At 44.5% G+C, this 17756-nt stretch overlaps 1 protein-coding gene across 2 annotated transcripts in view; it reads left to right on the forward strand.

Annotated features, from left to right (window-relative positions):
- The window catches only part of septin12 (septin 12), a 128876-nt gene that overhangs the window by 100818 nt on the left and 10302 nt on the right, over window positions 1–17756 (forward strand). For both annotated transcript variants that reach the window (XM_056287544.1, XM_056287545.1), the window contains 6 exons: window positions 1715–2125; window positions 7133–7261; window positions 10807–10888; window positions 12690–12827; window positions 15363–15480; window positions 16726–16821. In XM_056287544.1, coding sequence (XP_056143519.1) covers window positions 1715–2125; window positions 7133–7261; window positions 10807–10888; window positions 12690–12827; window positions 15363–15480; window positions 16726–16821 — 974 coding nt within the window. The remainder of the gene's footprint in view (window positions 1–1714; window positions 2126–7132; window positions 7262–10806; window positions 10889–12689; window positions 12828–15362; window positions 15481–16725; window positions 16822–17756) is intronic.

Here is a 17756-nt window from a genome sequence, read left to right on the forward strand (position 1 = left end):
ACCTTGTGCCATTTTGAGCCACAGCACCTACCTTAGCATGCTACATACAAGAGCATGTTCATCATAACAACTTTTGCTGAGTCAGTTGGCATGTGGTGTAAGCATTTGGAAGAGACAACTATTATGTTTTATACTTTTTTTATACTAATTTTACCGGCCCAAATGCTACATGCCTCACTCAAAAGTTGATTTTGGTAAATAAGGTCGGACCTGTCAGAAGTTATGAGCTCATTGCATCTTTTATTTTGCAGCATTGACGGTAAATTGTGCTGAGGATGCTATGGTGAACATCTAATAGTACATTCAGTCCCAGTTTCATTGAGAATAATTTAATTTATCAGCTAGTGTCATTAGAAATATAAGATAAACAATTACATAGAATATATTGAAATTTAATGAAAAATACATAGAAAGGAAATGCAGACTACTCCTGCGACCTGTGAGCTCAGTAGACAGTACACTGTGCAGGCAATCTCAAAATCCCATTATATTTAACAGAAAGATCCAGATTTTTGAACCAATAGCTTTATAATCTATAAAGCCATAAGACACAATTGCAAATTTGGCAACTTTTGCTGCATTTATTCTGTCCTGTTTGTGTATTCTATAGTTCTATGAAAGGAAAGGACGGGTTGTTTAATTTGTCCACCTCCATCACACGCCAGCAAATCTAGACTGCCTCTTCTGTTAATGACGGTCTGCACAAACGCGCTACACAAGTAAAGACCCGGCCGTCGGTTCAATGGATTTGAATTGAGCACCAGGACTGACTGTTAGAGAAGACGCGGGCGGCTTTTGAAAATATTCTTTTGGGCTGAGGGCCCTGCCCTCCCATCCTACAGGGGGCCCCTAGACCCAGTGGTGTGTGTGTGTGTGTGTGTGTGTGTGTGTGTGTGTGTGTGTGTGTGGTTGTGGCGTCTTTGTTCCTCAGACTTTGTTAGTACATACTTGACAGAGGTTCGACGCCGATACGAATAAAGTGCAGATAACCGCAACATGAGGGTGTCGTGGCCAGTGTGCACCCCCCACCCACGAGTTTAGACATCTACACTCCAACTGTGTCATGTTTACAATATGCTGTGGGTTTACATGGGTCTGATATTCTAAGCATGTGCACATTGCACAGGTCTGTAAGACTACATACACGTGTGGCCGAGGTTGGGTATACTCCTCTCTTATCCCTCTCTCTGTCTCCCCCTCTCTCTTACTTTCTCTCCACGTTAAATAGCTTATTTATGTCAGAATAAAAGTGCATGTTATCAGAATTACAATGGGGAATGTGTGTTGTTGTTTTTTTAGCTTCGGCAATGAATGGATCTGCCAATATGTACTATGGTTTGAGTGTACTATACCTGTCAAACAGAGCCCCCCCCCCCCGGGTACAGTATATAGAAACAGATCCACTGAGGGGGTGAGGAGAGTGGATGTAGGTGAATAATAGCAGATGCTGCAGATGTTCAACACTGACTGGTAGTTTCTCCAGTTAAAGGGACAGACCTCTTAGTAGACGCAATATGTGCGATGCAATTGCTTACTGCAGTTGCACTTATTGTAATTTGTGTGTGTGTGGTGACTACCGGGCTGATACCCACCACATCCACTGTCAGCCAGAGTCCCCCGAACTAAACTAGCCCCTCCTGTGATTATGTTTGTTACATCTGAACGCGTGTCATATGTAAACCGAAGTGTGCTAACGGAGGCTGTTTCCCCATAGGCTCAACGAGAGCACTGGAGATGGACGCCCCTGGCCTGGTAGAGGAAAGAATGAGGAAGGAAGGAGCCGAAAGAGAAGAGAAAGGAAATGGTGAGACCGAGGAATGGACACCCACAGACGTGACTCCCAGCATTAACACCCCAAACCCTGCCCGAGAAGAAGAGGAGGAGAAGTCCCCGGGAGTGAAAACGGAGGAGGAAACAGGGATGGAAGAGGCGTGCGGTAACAGAGAGACAGAGGTGGAGACAGAGATTACTCTGGCCAGCACAGTGTGCCAGTCCGTGCCAAGCTCCCAGATGGACACCATCAGGGGCAGTGACCTGTTTGGCTATGTGGGCATTGAAGCCGTGCTGGATCAGATGAGACGCAAAACAATGAAGACCGGCTTCGAATTCAATATCATGGTTGTAGGTGAGTCATGCAAACACACACACACACACACACACACACACACACACACACACACAGATAGATGCATTCATGTATGCACGCACCGGGCATGTTTGCACATACACGTTTATGAAATCTAATGCAAACACTGGTATCACAACACTGTCCACAACCTCTCTAACTTCCCCTTATTAGCTAACACGCACACACACACACACACACACACACACACACACACACACACACACTTACACACACAAAATGTTCTATTTGAAAGGAAAACCTGTGTATTTTTTTAACCTAAGCCCTATTTTCGTGTCATTAAGAGTCAACATGAGCAATGGATAGCCGAATTTCTTAAATTGATGAAGCTTGGCCCGTGTGTTCCACAAGTGCTAGCCCCTGGCTAGCTGGCTGCTTTTTTTTTTTACGGTTTATTTATCAATTAATCGGTTTATTTATTTATTTTGGGAGCTGTTTCTCTTGAGTCAGATCAACCTATTGACAAAAAGAGCCTTGCGTCTGTCATGAAAACTAAAAAATAAAACTGTCACTCGTTGCTTGTTTGCGTTGTTCACTTGTGCAGTTAGCCAAGTCCAAATGGGTCTTGTTTTTTCTTGCGGTTCTTCTAGTTAACAGATGGTTTTACTACGACAGACTAATGGTAAAGGAAGTCACCATGTGGCTCTTTGTTTTTGTGTTATTGCATGCTGCCTGTCATGCAGATCAGCCTATGGATGTGGATTGTCATTTGCTGTATTTGTGGTCTCGTCCTCCTCACCAGACCACACTTGCTCTCGGGGTGGGCTGTATGTAGCGAGCGGTGCATGACAGGGATTGGTTGGTGTATCGGGTCTGTGTCATTGTTGCCACAGAGCAGCCAATTATATCCCACCACACTTGTGCGTTCAAAAATAGCAACAAAAGATGACTAAAGCCTCTTTTTCTTTCTTTTTTTTTTCTTTTCCTTCCCCACCCTTTTCTTCCAATTGTACTTGGCCAATTACCCCACTCTTCCGAGCCGTCCCGGTCACTGCTCCACCCCCTCTGCCGATCCGGGGAGGGCTGCAGACCACCACATGCCTCCTCCCATACATGTGGAGTCACCAGCCGCTTCTTTTCACCTGACAGTGAGGAGTTTCACCAGGGGGACGTAGCGCGTGGGAGAATCACGCTATTCCCCCCCAGCCCCCCGAACAGATGCCCCGACCGACCAGAGGAGGCGCTAGTGCAGTGACCAGGACGCATACCCACATCCACCCGCAGACACGGCCAATTGTGTCTGTAGGGACGCCTGACCAAGCCGGAGGTAACACGGGGATTCGAATCAGCGATCCCCGTGTTGGTGGGCAACAGAATAGACTGCTACACTACCTGGATGCCCTTCTCCCTCAAGCTTAACATGTTTCTCAGTGAAGTCTAAATGCGAGGAGTTGGCCAATGAAGTGCACAACAAGTTTGAAACAAATTTTAACTTGATGTGATTTAATAAATGGGCCTTAAACTGTTCCTATACTGTCTTTGCCCGAAATTGCACCCTTGGCACATTCAAACACATGGAAACACACATACACACATTTTATGCCAGCAAGTTCTTTCCTGTTTACCTTCTTTGACGTTTTGAGGGTAACCCCCATAACTGACCCAGTCCTCTCGTTAACAAGTAGTAATCCCCTAATTTATCAGAAACCAATGCTCTGGGGCGTCCGGGTAGTGTAGCAGTCTATTCCATTGACTACCAACACGGGGATCCCCGGTTCGAATCCTCGTGTTACCGCCGGCTTGCTCGGGCATCCCTACAGACACAATTGGCTATGTCTGCGGGTGGGAAGCCGGATGTGGGTATGTGTCCTGGTCACTGCACTAGCGCCTCCTCTGGTCGGTCGGGGCGCCTGTTCAGGGGGCTGGGGGGGAATAGCGTGATTCTCCCACTTGCTACGTCCCCCTGGTGAAACTCCTCACTGTCAGGTGAAAAGAAGCAGTTGGCGACTCCACTTGTATTGGCGGAGACGTGGTAGTCTGCAGCCCTCCCTGGATCGGCAGAGGGGGAGGGGCAGCAACCAGGACGGCTCGGAACAGTGGGGTAATTGCCCAGATACAATTGGGGAGAAAAGGGGGGGGGGACCAGTGCTCATCATCCTTCTCAAAGCAATAGCATGACATTTGGGGGTTATACAGTATGTATAAAGTATTCAGTGACTGACCCAGATGACATTCTTTAGTGTTAAGGGTGATGACCTTTAGTTCATATTGTGCTGCTGACCCCCGTTCTGCACGTTTTCCAAAAAAGTCATGTGATCTGGGTTGACCATCTCTGTAATTCAAAAAACAAAAAAAAAACCTTTTCCTTGGAAGCTGTTGATTCCGTAATTCGTCTCCCACCCGTTTCCAATGCCTCAAAGGATCGTCATGCGCTTCACGCTCCAAACACTGAGTCAGCCTCGCCGAACGCACACTGTGTTCGCTGAGTGGCTCCTTCTTTTGTTTCATTCACCCACTGCGTTGGCTCAAGACACAAACACACCTTTTGTATGCGCACACACTCGTGCATCTTGGTTGTCCATTGTCTCTGTTACATTTTTTTGTCTCATATGGAAGCATAAATTTGTGTGCACTAACCAGTACTGGTGTCTGCACTCATTTGTGCACGTGTACGACTTTTTGTGTGGTGTTTGCAGCAGTGTATATTCCCGTTGTGTGCATGCCGTAGAGACAGCATTCCTCTGCAGCCTTACCTACCGAACCTCCTGTGATTATAAAACACTGAGCTGCGGCCGACCGCCAGCTCTGCACAGAGGGCCGGGTTCTGCTCAGCCTATCGGCAGAGGCCGACAGAGTGGCAAGCTTAGAGCCCAACCAATAAACAGCCACCGCACGTGGCCGCTGACTCGCTGAGGGTGACCTGGAAAGAGAAAGATTTTCGCTGACTCTATCTACTTGTCTTTTGACCGTTTGCCGGTCTCTCTGTTGTGTAGTCGTCTGTCCTTTTCTCAGAGTGACTCAGTTTTGTCTGTAGTTGGGGCTGACCTCCTTCTGTCTCTCTCTGAGTAGGGAGCATGGTGGAAGAGTCAGAGAGGAAGTGGGCTGCTGTTAGTAGAAAGTGGTTATGAGAGTTGGGGATTTCTGCTCTTTCCCGTCATATGCTGATGAATTCACTTACTGATGCACAAGCACACTAATACAAACCCACCCCCCCCAACACACATTGACAAATACATGCCCACAACACCCCTAAGCACAGAGAAGCATGTTTCTTAAGCTAGTTAGTGCAGCAAACTTTCACTGTTTGCTTTGCTTCTTATTTGCTCTCTGGGTATACATACACACATACACATTTAGTTGCCTCCTACAGTCAATCTCAGCACACACACTGACACACACAAGCACACTGACACACACAAGCACACTGACACACACAAGCACACTGACACACACGTGCATGCACACATGTGCACACACGGTGGCGGCACAGTGGCCCAGTGGTTAGCGCTGTCATCTCAAAAAAGGTCCTGGGTTTGAACCCCAGGGTTGTCCAACCTTGGAGGGGGGTTCATCCCAGGTCGTCCTCTGTGCAGAGTTTGCATGTTCTCCTCGTGTTTGCGGTGGGTTTTTCTCCGGGTGCTCCGGTTTCCACCACCATCAAAAAGAAACATGCATGTTAGGGTTAGTACTCCTGTCTGTGCCCCTGAGCAAGGCAATGGGAACAGAACTGGAGTTGGTCCCCGGGTGCAGCATGAGGGTGGGGCAGCCCACTGCTCCTAACTACACAGATCACAGCTAGGATGTGGTCATTTGCAGTAACTGAATTTCCCCAAGAGGATTAATAAAGGAAACTTCATCTTAATAATAATATAATAATACACATTCTCTCTCTTCTCTCTCTCTCTCTCATTCACACACACACACACACACACACACACACACACACACACACACACACACACACACACCTAAGTGTGAGGACCCATCTTTGACCACATTCCCTGGCCCCGACCTCTAACCTTAAAAATCATTACTACACACCTAACCTTGACCTCAAACCCAAGTCCTGACCCTAAACTATAGACCGTTGAAGGGGTGAAGACTGGTCAAAATGTCCTCACGTACCAAGTCGGTCCTCACAAGAAAGGTGGGCTGTCAAGTGCCCGACCTCAGGACTATAGTAACACACACACACACACACACACACACACTAAAGCTTCGAGAAGGGGGAACTGAACATACATACCTGAGAGTTTCTGTTACTAATGGGGTCTGTGTTTATGAAACCAAGGAACGAAAAGACATCATGACACAGCACACAGACACACACAACACTTAAGCACAGCGACAAATGTTTTCCAAACAAGCAAATGCGCTACTAGTCAGAAATTAACATATTTATGATCAGGTGTTTTTTTTTTAGATACATTATTGATCCCCGTGGGGAAATTAGGCTCTGCATTTAACCCGTCCTAGCTGTGTAGCTAGGAGCAGTGGGCAGCCGCCGTGCAGCACCCGGGGACCAACTCCAGTTGTTCTTGCCATGCCTCAGTAAGGGGCACAGACAGGAGTACTAACCCTAACATAACATGCATGACTTTTTGATGGTGGTGGAAACCGGAGTACCCGGAGGAAAACCACCGCAGACACAGGGAGAACATGCAGACTCCACACAGAGTTTGCATGTCCAACCTGGGATGACCCCAAGGTTGGACAACACCGGGGTTTGAACCCAGGACCTTCTTGCTGTGAGGCGACAGCACTAACCACTGCGCCACTGTACCACTAAGTAGTCATTGGAGTTCAGTAAGCACACACACACACACACACACACACACACACACACACACACACACACACACACACACACACACACACACACACACACACACACACACACACACACACACACACACACACACACACACACACACGCATTTGCGCTCATGCAAAAACACTGATTTCTTCCTCTTTGTACCTGTGTGTGTGTGTGTGTGTGTGTGTGTGTGTGTGTGTGTGTGTGTGTGTGTGTGTGTGTGTTTACAGGTCAGAGTGGATTGGGGAAGTCGACCTTGGTCAACACTCTGTTCAAGTCCAAAGTGAGCCGAAAGTCCTGCACTCCCAACTATGAAGAGAAGATCTCTAAGACAGTGAAACTAGAGTCCATCAGCCACAGTGAGTCTTCACACATACACACACAGACACACACACACACATATACATACACACACGTGCGCACACGCACACACACACACATATGAAAACACTCACCCGAAAACACACGTACAAGGCTTTTTTTCCCATGGCAGTAATGATAATAATGATAATAATGTATTTTTGGAAAATGAGGTACAGAGAAAGGTAAACCAATTGTACATCAGCGAATTAAAATGAAAAGGAAAAACAAGACCAAACGAGCAGTTTGGTGCCAGACGCTGAAGTTAGTGTCAGGTGATAATGCAACGCTGCAGTAAGGGCTGACCTGGAGGTTTGAATAAAGATGTGTGGGCTGATGAGATCCATGATACTGGGAGGGGTCTTTCTGTGGATTCACTGGAAAGTCAGGTGGCAAGGGCTTTGAATTACACTTGAAGGGAGACAGGAGCCCAGGCAGATCTGTTGGGTATTTATCCACACTCATGAAGATGCTGTCACACTGCTGTGGATGTGATGGAGCGCCTGCTAGAGATCCCTCTAAGGAACATTCTTTAAAGGGAGGTTAGCTTTCTGAGGAGGGGGATCAAGGATTTGGTTTAACCAGTTGAGGAGAGGTGGGTTATAGGTAACACTTGAACTTGGCAGTAGGATAGCCTCAGTTTTATTAATGATAAATTTGAGGAACTTGTGTGTCCAGTTACTGTTCATTACAACCTCTCATCATCATGTCGTAGTATGTAGTAATAAATTCTCTCATGTGAGACTAAGAATTTGCTTGTTACATACTTGACGAAAAAAATTGGTATACTGTTTGTACACGGTGTTTCGATTTTGTGCTCATGACGAGTACCCGGCAACCTGATGATAAATGGGCTACTGGAACAAGACATTCATGGACAAGGGCCGAGAACCTGGAACTGATGGAACGCTACTATGTCCATGAATGTCTTGTTGCAGTAGGCCATTTCTCATTAGGTTGCCCTAGTTCCCCAACACCTGATGCAGACCTTGTCAACCCAGACAAGGTCCGAGCCGGTATGACTCTATTCATGTTACTCTCACTCATATCTAGAGCCGGTATGACTCTATTCATGTTACTCTCACTCATATCTAGAGCCGGTATGACTCTATTCATGTTACTCTCACTCATATCTAGAGCCGGTATGACTCTATTCATGTTACTCTCACTCATAGCTAAGGTAGTTTGCTTGTATAGCATTAGGAGTCTAAGCCACAGACTCTTACTGGAGACCTGTCACAACCAGGGTTTGAATCCCCGATCTCCAGCAAGAAAGCCGGCATTCTTACCTACTGAGCTGTCCAGCTGCGATCCAGCTGCCTGAAGTCCTGTGGGACTTCAAGTTCTAGACTGACAAGCAGATGTTGGCTAACCAACCAGACATTATGGTGGTCAAACAAGGAACAGAAGACAGCAGTAGTGATCGATGTAGCAATCCCAATTGGTGGCAACATCAGAAAGAAACAGCATGAGAAGCTAGAGAAATACCAAGGGCTGAAGGAAGAACTAGATCGGATGTGGAAGGTAAAATCCACAGTAGTCCCAGTGGTAATAGGAACACTAGGGGCTGTGACCTGTAAACTGGGAGAGTGGCTCCAGCAGATTCCAGGAACAACATCTGAGGTCTCTGTCCAGAGGAGTGCAGTCCTAGGAACAGCTAAGATCTTAGGTCAGCCACCATAAAGTTTCCTTTACGGTTGCTTCCTGATGGAAACAACTCCTAAAATACATAAATTCTCAGACTGTCTTCAATGAGAGTGTTATTATTCAATAGAAAGATCAGTCTTTCCTGGCACTGGATCGGCTACGAAGTAGTACAATGAGGTACATGAAATCAAATGAAAAATAAAAGTGATGTGATACACATCAAGAAATGTGATACACAGAAATGAAACGTATCCACCGAGACACGTGTACACACACACACACACACACACCGAGACACACATGTACACACATACACACACACGAATATACACATGACACTTAACTTGCAAGCCTCCTGATAAGAACTAAGCCAAACAGGAGTGTTTGCACTGTTAAGCTCTTCCGAGTGTATGAATGCAGTTATTTTGGATGTGCTCGTCTGTGTGATACCGGAAACTTTGATCTCTCTCACCGCCCGACTCACATTAGAAGATTCAGACTCAGACTCACACAGCTTTCTTTATCCCAGAATGGCAATTCAATTTCACACTTGTTTTGCTCCATTTTCTGCATGTCTACGTATTCTCTGTCCGTCGTCGTCTTCATTTCCCCCGGTCGAGCCATCTACAGTCGTGTTTATTAATTATTTATTATCTTTTTTATTTCTTCTCTTTATCATTTTGCTTCCTTATCTTTGAGATTTTTTGAGTGCATAGTGAGACATGAAGTGCAGAACCTTTTTACATTTAGCAACAGGCATAAAAGTTAGTTTCTCCAGGCGTCTGGGTAGCGTAGCGGTCTATTCCGTTGCCTACCAACACGGGGATCATTGGTTTGAATCCCCGTGTTGCCTTCAGCTTGGTCGGGCGTCTCTACAGACACAATCGGCTGTGTCTGCGGGTGGGAAGTCGGATGTGGGTGTGTGCCTGATTGCTGCACTAGCACCTCCTCTGATCAGTCGGGGTGCCTGTTGGGGGGGGACTGGGGGGGAATAGAGTGATTCTCCCTCGTGCTACGTCCCCCTGATGAAACTCCTCACTGTCAGGGGAAAAGAAGTGGCTGGCGACTCCACATGTATCGGAGGAGACGTGGTAGTCTGCAGCCCTCCCCGGATCGGCAGAGGAGGTGGAGCAGCGACTGGGATAGCTTGGAGGAGTGGGGTAATGAGACAGGTACAATTGGGGAGAAAACTCTTTAAAAAAAATCTTGGGCTTATTTTCAAGGGTTTTTTTATTATTATTATTATTTCTACGTATGCAAAAAGCATATTTAGACAGTATGTGCTTATGCATGCTCAGTAATCCAGGTAAGAAAATCACAGAAAGGTGAATCCGTTCATCTGGACTATTAATTTGGGAGGGTTATGTTTCTTATTTGTGTTTACTTTGTGGGCAAATTGTACGTTTCATTCTCATATTGTCGCCTACCATATCTCACCTACTGCACGTACAAGAATGTGCAGCCAGCCCTACGTGCCATTGTGTACGTCTTTCTCTTTCTCCTTATTCTAGTGAAGGCCTTACAAGAAAAAAAGCAATCTTTTTAGAAAAAGTAATAAAGTCTGACTCCAACTAAAGCTTGTAAGAAATGAGTGCCGTGTCGCCTGATGCAAAATTGTAAATTTTCAGAGCTGCGCCCACCTCGCTGTTGGCTGTGACGGTCTGTCTCGTTCCTTAACTGCATCAGAAATGTTCTGCCAGTCTGCCTAAGACTGGACCGGCTGAGCCCCACAGACGCTCCATTTCAGCAGATTCCTGCGGTTGCATGGATAGTTAAATCACATTGTTTCGTAAGAAAAAAGCACATGCTGTAATTATGGTATGCAGTGACGTTTGAGACAGAAATACCTTGTTTTCTAAGCTTTCCTCCCTCCTCTCTGACTCTGTTGTGTTTGCAGTGATCGAGGAGAAGGGGGTGAAGATGAAGCTGACAGTGATCGACACCCCAGGGTTTGGAGACCAGATCAACAATGAAAACTGGTGAGTCTGGAGAGATGGTGAGGTGGGAGGAAGGGAGATGTTGTCAGTTTGGCCCTTGATCAGAATGTTGTGATAAAAAAAAAAAAATCATTGTTCGCACATTTGAAAAAAAAAATTATTTTGGCCTAGCTCGTACAAGTATATATACGTTATGGTCCATAGTTCCCGGACTATAAATTGCTGTTTTTCACTCGTCTAGCTGATCCTGCGACTTATATTCCAAAGCGATTTATACAATGTGATTTTGTCAGACGAACATTCTGCATTTCAACCAAAGCCACGAGATGGCACTGTTTAGTCTTGTGACTCAATTGAAAAAACTGTACTGCCATATAAATGCGACTTATACACCAAAGCGACTTATATATGGTTTTCTCCTCACAACACATGTTTTTTGCTGAGTGCGACTTGTAGCCCGGAAAATACAGTACTTGGATTATTTGGCCCCACAACCTGCACTGTAGGGTTGTACTGATAATGTCAGAGCTCCAGTAATCCTGAAAATATAAGCTTCTATCTGCCACTATAGTACTACCCAAGTCTATGTACATGTGGCCAAAATATTTTTCTTGTGTAATATTCCAATAGGTAAAAATGCACAGATCCATTAGTGTTGCTATTTGTGATGCAAAACGTTACACACTCAACATATCAAAGGCACTGTTCAGGTGGGAGGTTGTACTTCCATGCTTGAAAGGTGTTTCTGTTGCACTAGCTAGAGCTTCAGGTGATATCAAACCAACTGAACTGATTTCTAGGAAAAGTTGCATGATGTTCTGGTGTGAGATGGTATGGATGCTTTTAATGAATAAGTGAAGAGGGTCAAAAGAGGATGTGAATCTTATCGCTCATCTTTATGATTTTATCTGTCATCGTTATGATCTAATCGGTCAACCCTGGGGTAGGAATAGAAGAAGTCGACAAATGACATGTCGGAACCAAAAGAGTTAAAGCGTTAAAGAAAGGCATTAGTTAAAGTTAAAGCATTACATTAAAGAGTTGTCTGTGGGGCTGAATAAACGGGTGGGGCAAGTCAAGTCGCAGGAACTTACCGATTGTTGACCCCAATGTCATGTATTAACCACACACCAACCACAGTCACCATTGCTAAAGGTCAGGCTGTGGACACCATTTTGCAGTGTTGCTGTAATGATTTTTTGGGGGGTCCTGCTCCCCTGACCCCCCCCCCCCCCCGCCACCTGTTTGGATCTGCTTCTGTGTACCATACAGGAACATTTTACTCCGTGTTCTTGATAGATGTTAGTGTATTTCATATGCAGATGCAATACATTCAAAATTTATATTGCCACGCTGACTGAAATGGGTTTGAGTCGACATTTAAATACTAAGAGAGAGTCCAATTCCCCCACAGTAAAAGGTTAATGCAGCTAAAAAAATGCCATATAAACTGCATGTTGTATTAGACTTAATCTTTTTTTTTTAGCATGTAGATCAATATCTCCAAAAAGTAAAATGTTCATGAATGAACGACGTCACTCTTATTTTCAGACTTACATTAGTTCCTTTTTTAAATCATGCCATGGATATCATGGGTCCCCATAAAACTTACATAAAGGAACACATGAACTTCCATTTCATATAAAACCGGACCCCACGTTGGCGTTATTTTAAACTGACAGCTAGAATATATGATGTATTTCCTCACAGTCATCAGCAGATGATTGGGTTTCTACTGTTTCTCTGCTCGTAACATGTCAGCAGGCGTCAGGTTGCATGTAAAGGAGGTAAACGTCTCCCAATTTCCTCTCCTTTCCCCATTACTTCCCCTCCTCCTCACCAGCTGGGAGCCTATAGTGAAGTACGTCAATGAGCAGTATGAGAAGTACTTGAAAGAGGAGCTGCACGTCAATCGTAAGAGGAGGATCCCTGACACACGTGTCCACTGCTGTGTCTACTTCCTTCCTGCTACTGGACATCGGTGAGTAGAAGTTCGCCTCTAAACCTTCAGAGGAAGCAAAAACAAATACACAAAACGGAGACAACCAGGTTCCCCCCGTCTCTTCTCAAAGTCTTTCATGCATAAAAATTCATATTTTACTACAGGGACGATTAGTTTGTAAACTCAACACTGCCCTCTAGGACACACAAGGTGTATGTGCAAGTGTGTAATAATAATAACAATAATAATAATAAATCGATCTTATATAGCGCTTTTCTAACACTCAAAGTCGCTTTACAATAAACGGGGCGAAACAAGACAACAGATAAACATAACATGGACATACAGGGGTGGATGGGAAGGGGGGCTACGACAGGGAGAAGCGGCAGCCTCACACGACGCCAGCAGTACTCTCCCACTTAAACATATACAAAAGGGCAAGAAAAACAAAAAGCAACAGCAGTGTAGGCAAACACCTGTACACACAGCAGTGTCAATACATTGTACATGCTCGCAAGCAGGCTGATGTTTATGCATACATGTAGTTTTAGTGTAGTTCAGTTCTTAAAGAACCGTCCCGAATTATATGTACCTGTACCCGACTACCCTGTTAGAAAAAGAAGAGGGAAAATAATCCCTTTACAACTTTCACATCCCCTTTATAAAGTATAATGCATGTCTATTTAGGGTCCTTCTGGCCCCAGTAGAAAGAACACCATCAAGAACGGCCCCGACACAGCATCGGTTTAACATATAAATCATATTCAGCCTACAATACAATGTGAACTTTGCAGAGTAGCGGAACGTCTTCAAGGCCATGAAATAAATCTCAACAGAGCCAGTAACTCCTGTCACAGGCAGTATAAGATCTTGATTACCATCAAGTGGGTTGACAAGAAATTTCTAAATGGTTGGATAAATTAGACAAGAATTATCCTGTCCAACTACATCCTAACTTTTCTCCACTCCATGTTTGGTGCTAGGACCCCCGCTGCAGGACTGTGCAGGTTTTTGTACCAGTGCAGACTGCAGGAGAGGTAGATTAGTGCCGGCACCAGACAGAGTAGGCTGCTACTCTGCATCAGAAATCAAGTTTTCACTGCCTGACAGAAGATATATGAAAAGTCTAATTAAAATTGAGTGCTTTTGATTTGTTTAGACATCATCTTAAACTATAACTGACAGCTGATGTGGTTTTTCCCTTTTTCTTTTTTTTTCTTTTTTTTTTGCAAACAGAATGAATTAGGCTTTTTTCCTTGTAGTTTTGCCATCGTTAATGATCACTTCATATATTCTTATATCTTGTATTACTCAACAGTGCACCAAAGGCCTTGTTGTCAGCTCCTTGCTGAGAAATTTGCTAAGTTTGCTAATTTCTAGGGGGGGGGGGATATGTATGTATATATATATATATATATATATATATATATATATACATATCAACATGGATACAGGAAAAAAATTAATACATATATATACTTTGCGGCCTAAATGTTATGGTTATTGCTAAGATAGCAATGGTAAGTAAGCACGGAAAGGTGAATCAGTTCACCTGGGCAAGAGGTTTAGCGGGAGAAACGTTTCATCACTCATCTAAGTGACTCTATCAGTCTCAGCTGACTGCAGGTATCCTCAGCCTTCTCAACAGTACAGCTGCATAGTGACTGAAACCAGCGATCTATCACTGCTCTCATATGCAAGGTGCCTTGACCATTAACTAGAGTTACAATGGCCATGTGTGCTATCACCGAAGACTGGGAAATGTTTGCAATCACAGCGTTGTAAGATGGCGATAGATGTACTCTTGTCTCCCCCCCCCCCCCCACACACACACACACTCGTGGTTCAGGGATGGTCGTTCCCTCTTCACATAGATGGCCTCTTTGACTCCCCGTTCAAACCAGCGTTCTTCCCTATCAAGGATGTGCACATCCTCGTCCTTGAAAGAGTGGCCACCTTCTGTCGCACTCCTTTCTTTTCTTTTTATCTACAGTGGTGCTTGAAAGTTTGTGAACCCTTTAGAATTTTCTATATTTCTGCATAAATATGACCTAAAGCAGCATCACATTTTCACACAACTCCTAAAAGTAGATAAAGAGAACCCAAATAAACAAATGAGACAAAAATATTATACTTGTTCATTTATTTATTGAGGAAAATGATCCAATATTACATATCTATGAGTGGCAAAAGTATGTGATCCTCTGGTACCTGTTGATCAGTCCTGCACATCGGCTTTGTGGAATTTTAGCCCATTCCTCCGTGCAGAACAGCTTCAACTCTGGGATGTTGGTGGGTTTCCTCATATGAACTGCTTGCTTCAGGTCCTTCCACAGCATTTCGGTTGGATTAAGGTCAGGACTTTGACTTGGCCACTCCAGAAGGGTTCACAAACTTCCAAGCATCCCTGCATGTTCAGTAATTCAAATTTCAATGTGAAGCATTTGACTTCTGACATTAGTTGCTGTATAGGGTGTACGTAATATAGCGTGACACAGCTATGTAAAGGATGTTAGCATATCAAAGACTAGTTCATCTTTTTTTTTCTTTACACATTATGCATTGCTGTTTTAGGTTACGTCCCATCGACGTCGAGTTCATGAAGAGGTTAGGGACAATAGTGAGCATCGTGCCAGTCATCGCCAAAGCTGACACGCTCACCATCGAGGAGAGACAAGAGTTCAAGCAGAGGGTAAGGGAATAACACATGCACACAAAAAACAAAGGAACATTTTCAACTTTATGTCTGTCTATCTGCGACAGGGATGGCACATGAAAAACACCTGCAGTTGTTCCTCATTGTTTCTGCATCTCTAGAGTGACAGTGAAACAGAGTTTTTTCCGGCCGCCAAGTGACATATTGTGATGTCATTTGGCCGCCGGAAAAACTACATACAGCCTAGCTGGGTTTATGATACTCTAATCTACTCTAAACATGCTTTTCAAAAACACACACACACTCTCGTTCTCTTGACTAAGCAACAGTTCCATGGATGTAAATGACGTCCCACAACACTAGCGTAGATGATTTTATGGACGACAATACAGAGGCTTGTGCGCAATGCATTCTGGTACATGTAAGCGCTGTGAGCAGGACAACGCACCGATTTCTCCGTCAGTATAGTAGACAGTAAGGACTTTATTGCTTGAATCCCCTAAATTACTCGTCAGTACTGATTGCACATACACAAAACGATCAGTGAAATTTCCCTTGGACACCATCAATAAACAGCACTATGGCTTTTTGCCACTAGAGGATGATGTTTACCTTCCTTATTATGCAACGCAAATCCCTCAGCCTCCTGTGTTGAGACTAGTCTGTGTTCAGACCAACCAGAACCTATTCCATGCATGCACTACTACTACTACTACTACTACTACTACTACTACTACTACTACTACTACTACTACTACTACTACTACTACTACTTTCGGCTGCTCCCGTTAGGGGGCGCCACAGCGGCTCATCCGTTTCCATTCCATGCATGCACATATGATGTGAAATGAGTTTGTTGTGTTTGCAGCGTGTTGTTTATTGAGTGTGTGTAAGGTAGAATCACAGATGCATGCTGCATGAGCAAATAATCTTTTGACTGTGCACCCGATGTTACCAGACATACACCCCATAACACGTTGCTGTAGCACAACACCCGTCAAGTATAGCACCAAATGACAGATGACCTATGCAGTTTATACATATACATACGTATATCTAGTTGCAATCTTAAATATAGTGATAAAAATGGATCTTATTGACCAAACGATTGAGTCTGGTAATGTATCAGTACATCATCTATTTTAATTAAACAGCCAGTTTTACGAAATCGTGTTCTGCTAACTGAGTTTTTAAAATAAAATTATGAAGCAGTTCATGAAATCGGTGTATCTGTGAGAGTATTATTGGTTAAGTAAGTGTTATTTGCTTATTTTTCTGCAGATAAAGCAGGACCTGTTGGCCAATGGGATCCGTGTCTACCCTCAGAAAGCATATGATGAGGATGCAGAGGACCATATTCTTAATGAGAGGATCAGGGTAACTCCTCCCCTGCACTGATTCAGTCAAGTTATCTTGCCAGTTATTCAGACATCTCGGTTTTTGTTTTTTTATTCTACCTTCCTTTGCAGAGGTGGCCCAGTGTTAACAATTCATATTTGAGTGATCTGATTTGCTTCGGTAGCAAGCGTTTAGCTTCACTCTTAACAGAAGTGACTGACAAAGATGGAGCAGGTTGGGCTTTCCTGAGTCATTTAAGGACACTCAAACAGCACCGAGATCAAACATGATGAGTTCCTGTTATGGGCAGCACGGTGGCCGGGTGGTTAGCGCTGTCGCCTCACAGCAAGAAGGTCCTGTGTTCGAACCCCAGGGTTGTCCAACCTTGGGGGGTCATCCCAGGTTTTCCTCTGTGTGGAGTTTGTATGTTCTCCCCCTGTCTGTGGTGGGTTTTCTCCGAGTGCTCTGGTTTCCCCCACCGTCAAAAGAAACATGCACGTCAGGGTTGATACTCCTGTCTGTGCCCCTGAGCAAGGCAATAGGAACAGAACTGGAGTTGGTCCCCGGGCGCAGCATGAAGGCAGCAGCCCACTGCTCCTAGCTACACAGATCACAGCTAGGATGGGTTAATTTGCAGTAACTGAATTCCCCCAAGGGGATTAATAAAGGCAACTTATTGTGACCTTTATGGGTCAGGCGCTCCAACTGCTAAATGAGCATGCTATCAAAAACTAAGGGGTTGAAAGCCTCCTTTCAAGTTCACCACCAGTGGTTTTAAGAGAAAGCTTTCCTTCCAAAAACCCATTTGGGATGCAACTTCATTGTGTTATCTGTGCAATTTACATAATGTAAAGTACAAATGGTTAAATCCTGCATATGTTGAATTGCAGACATCTTCTAATACCAGTGTTTTTACTCTCATGCAAGGTAATGTTGATACAGAACAAACATCGATAGAGATTTATTTTGAGCTG

The sequence above is a fragment of the Lampris incognitus genome, chromosome 10, assembly GCF_029633865.1.
Source record: "Lampris incognitus isolate fLamInc1 chromosome 10, fLamInc1.hap2, whole genome shotgun sequence".
NCBI lineage: Eukaryota > Metazoa > Chordata > Actinopteri > Lampriformes > Lampridae > Lampris > Lampris incognitus.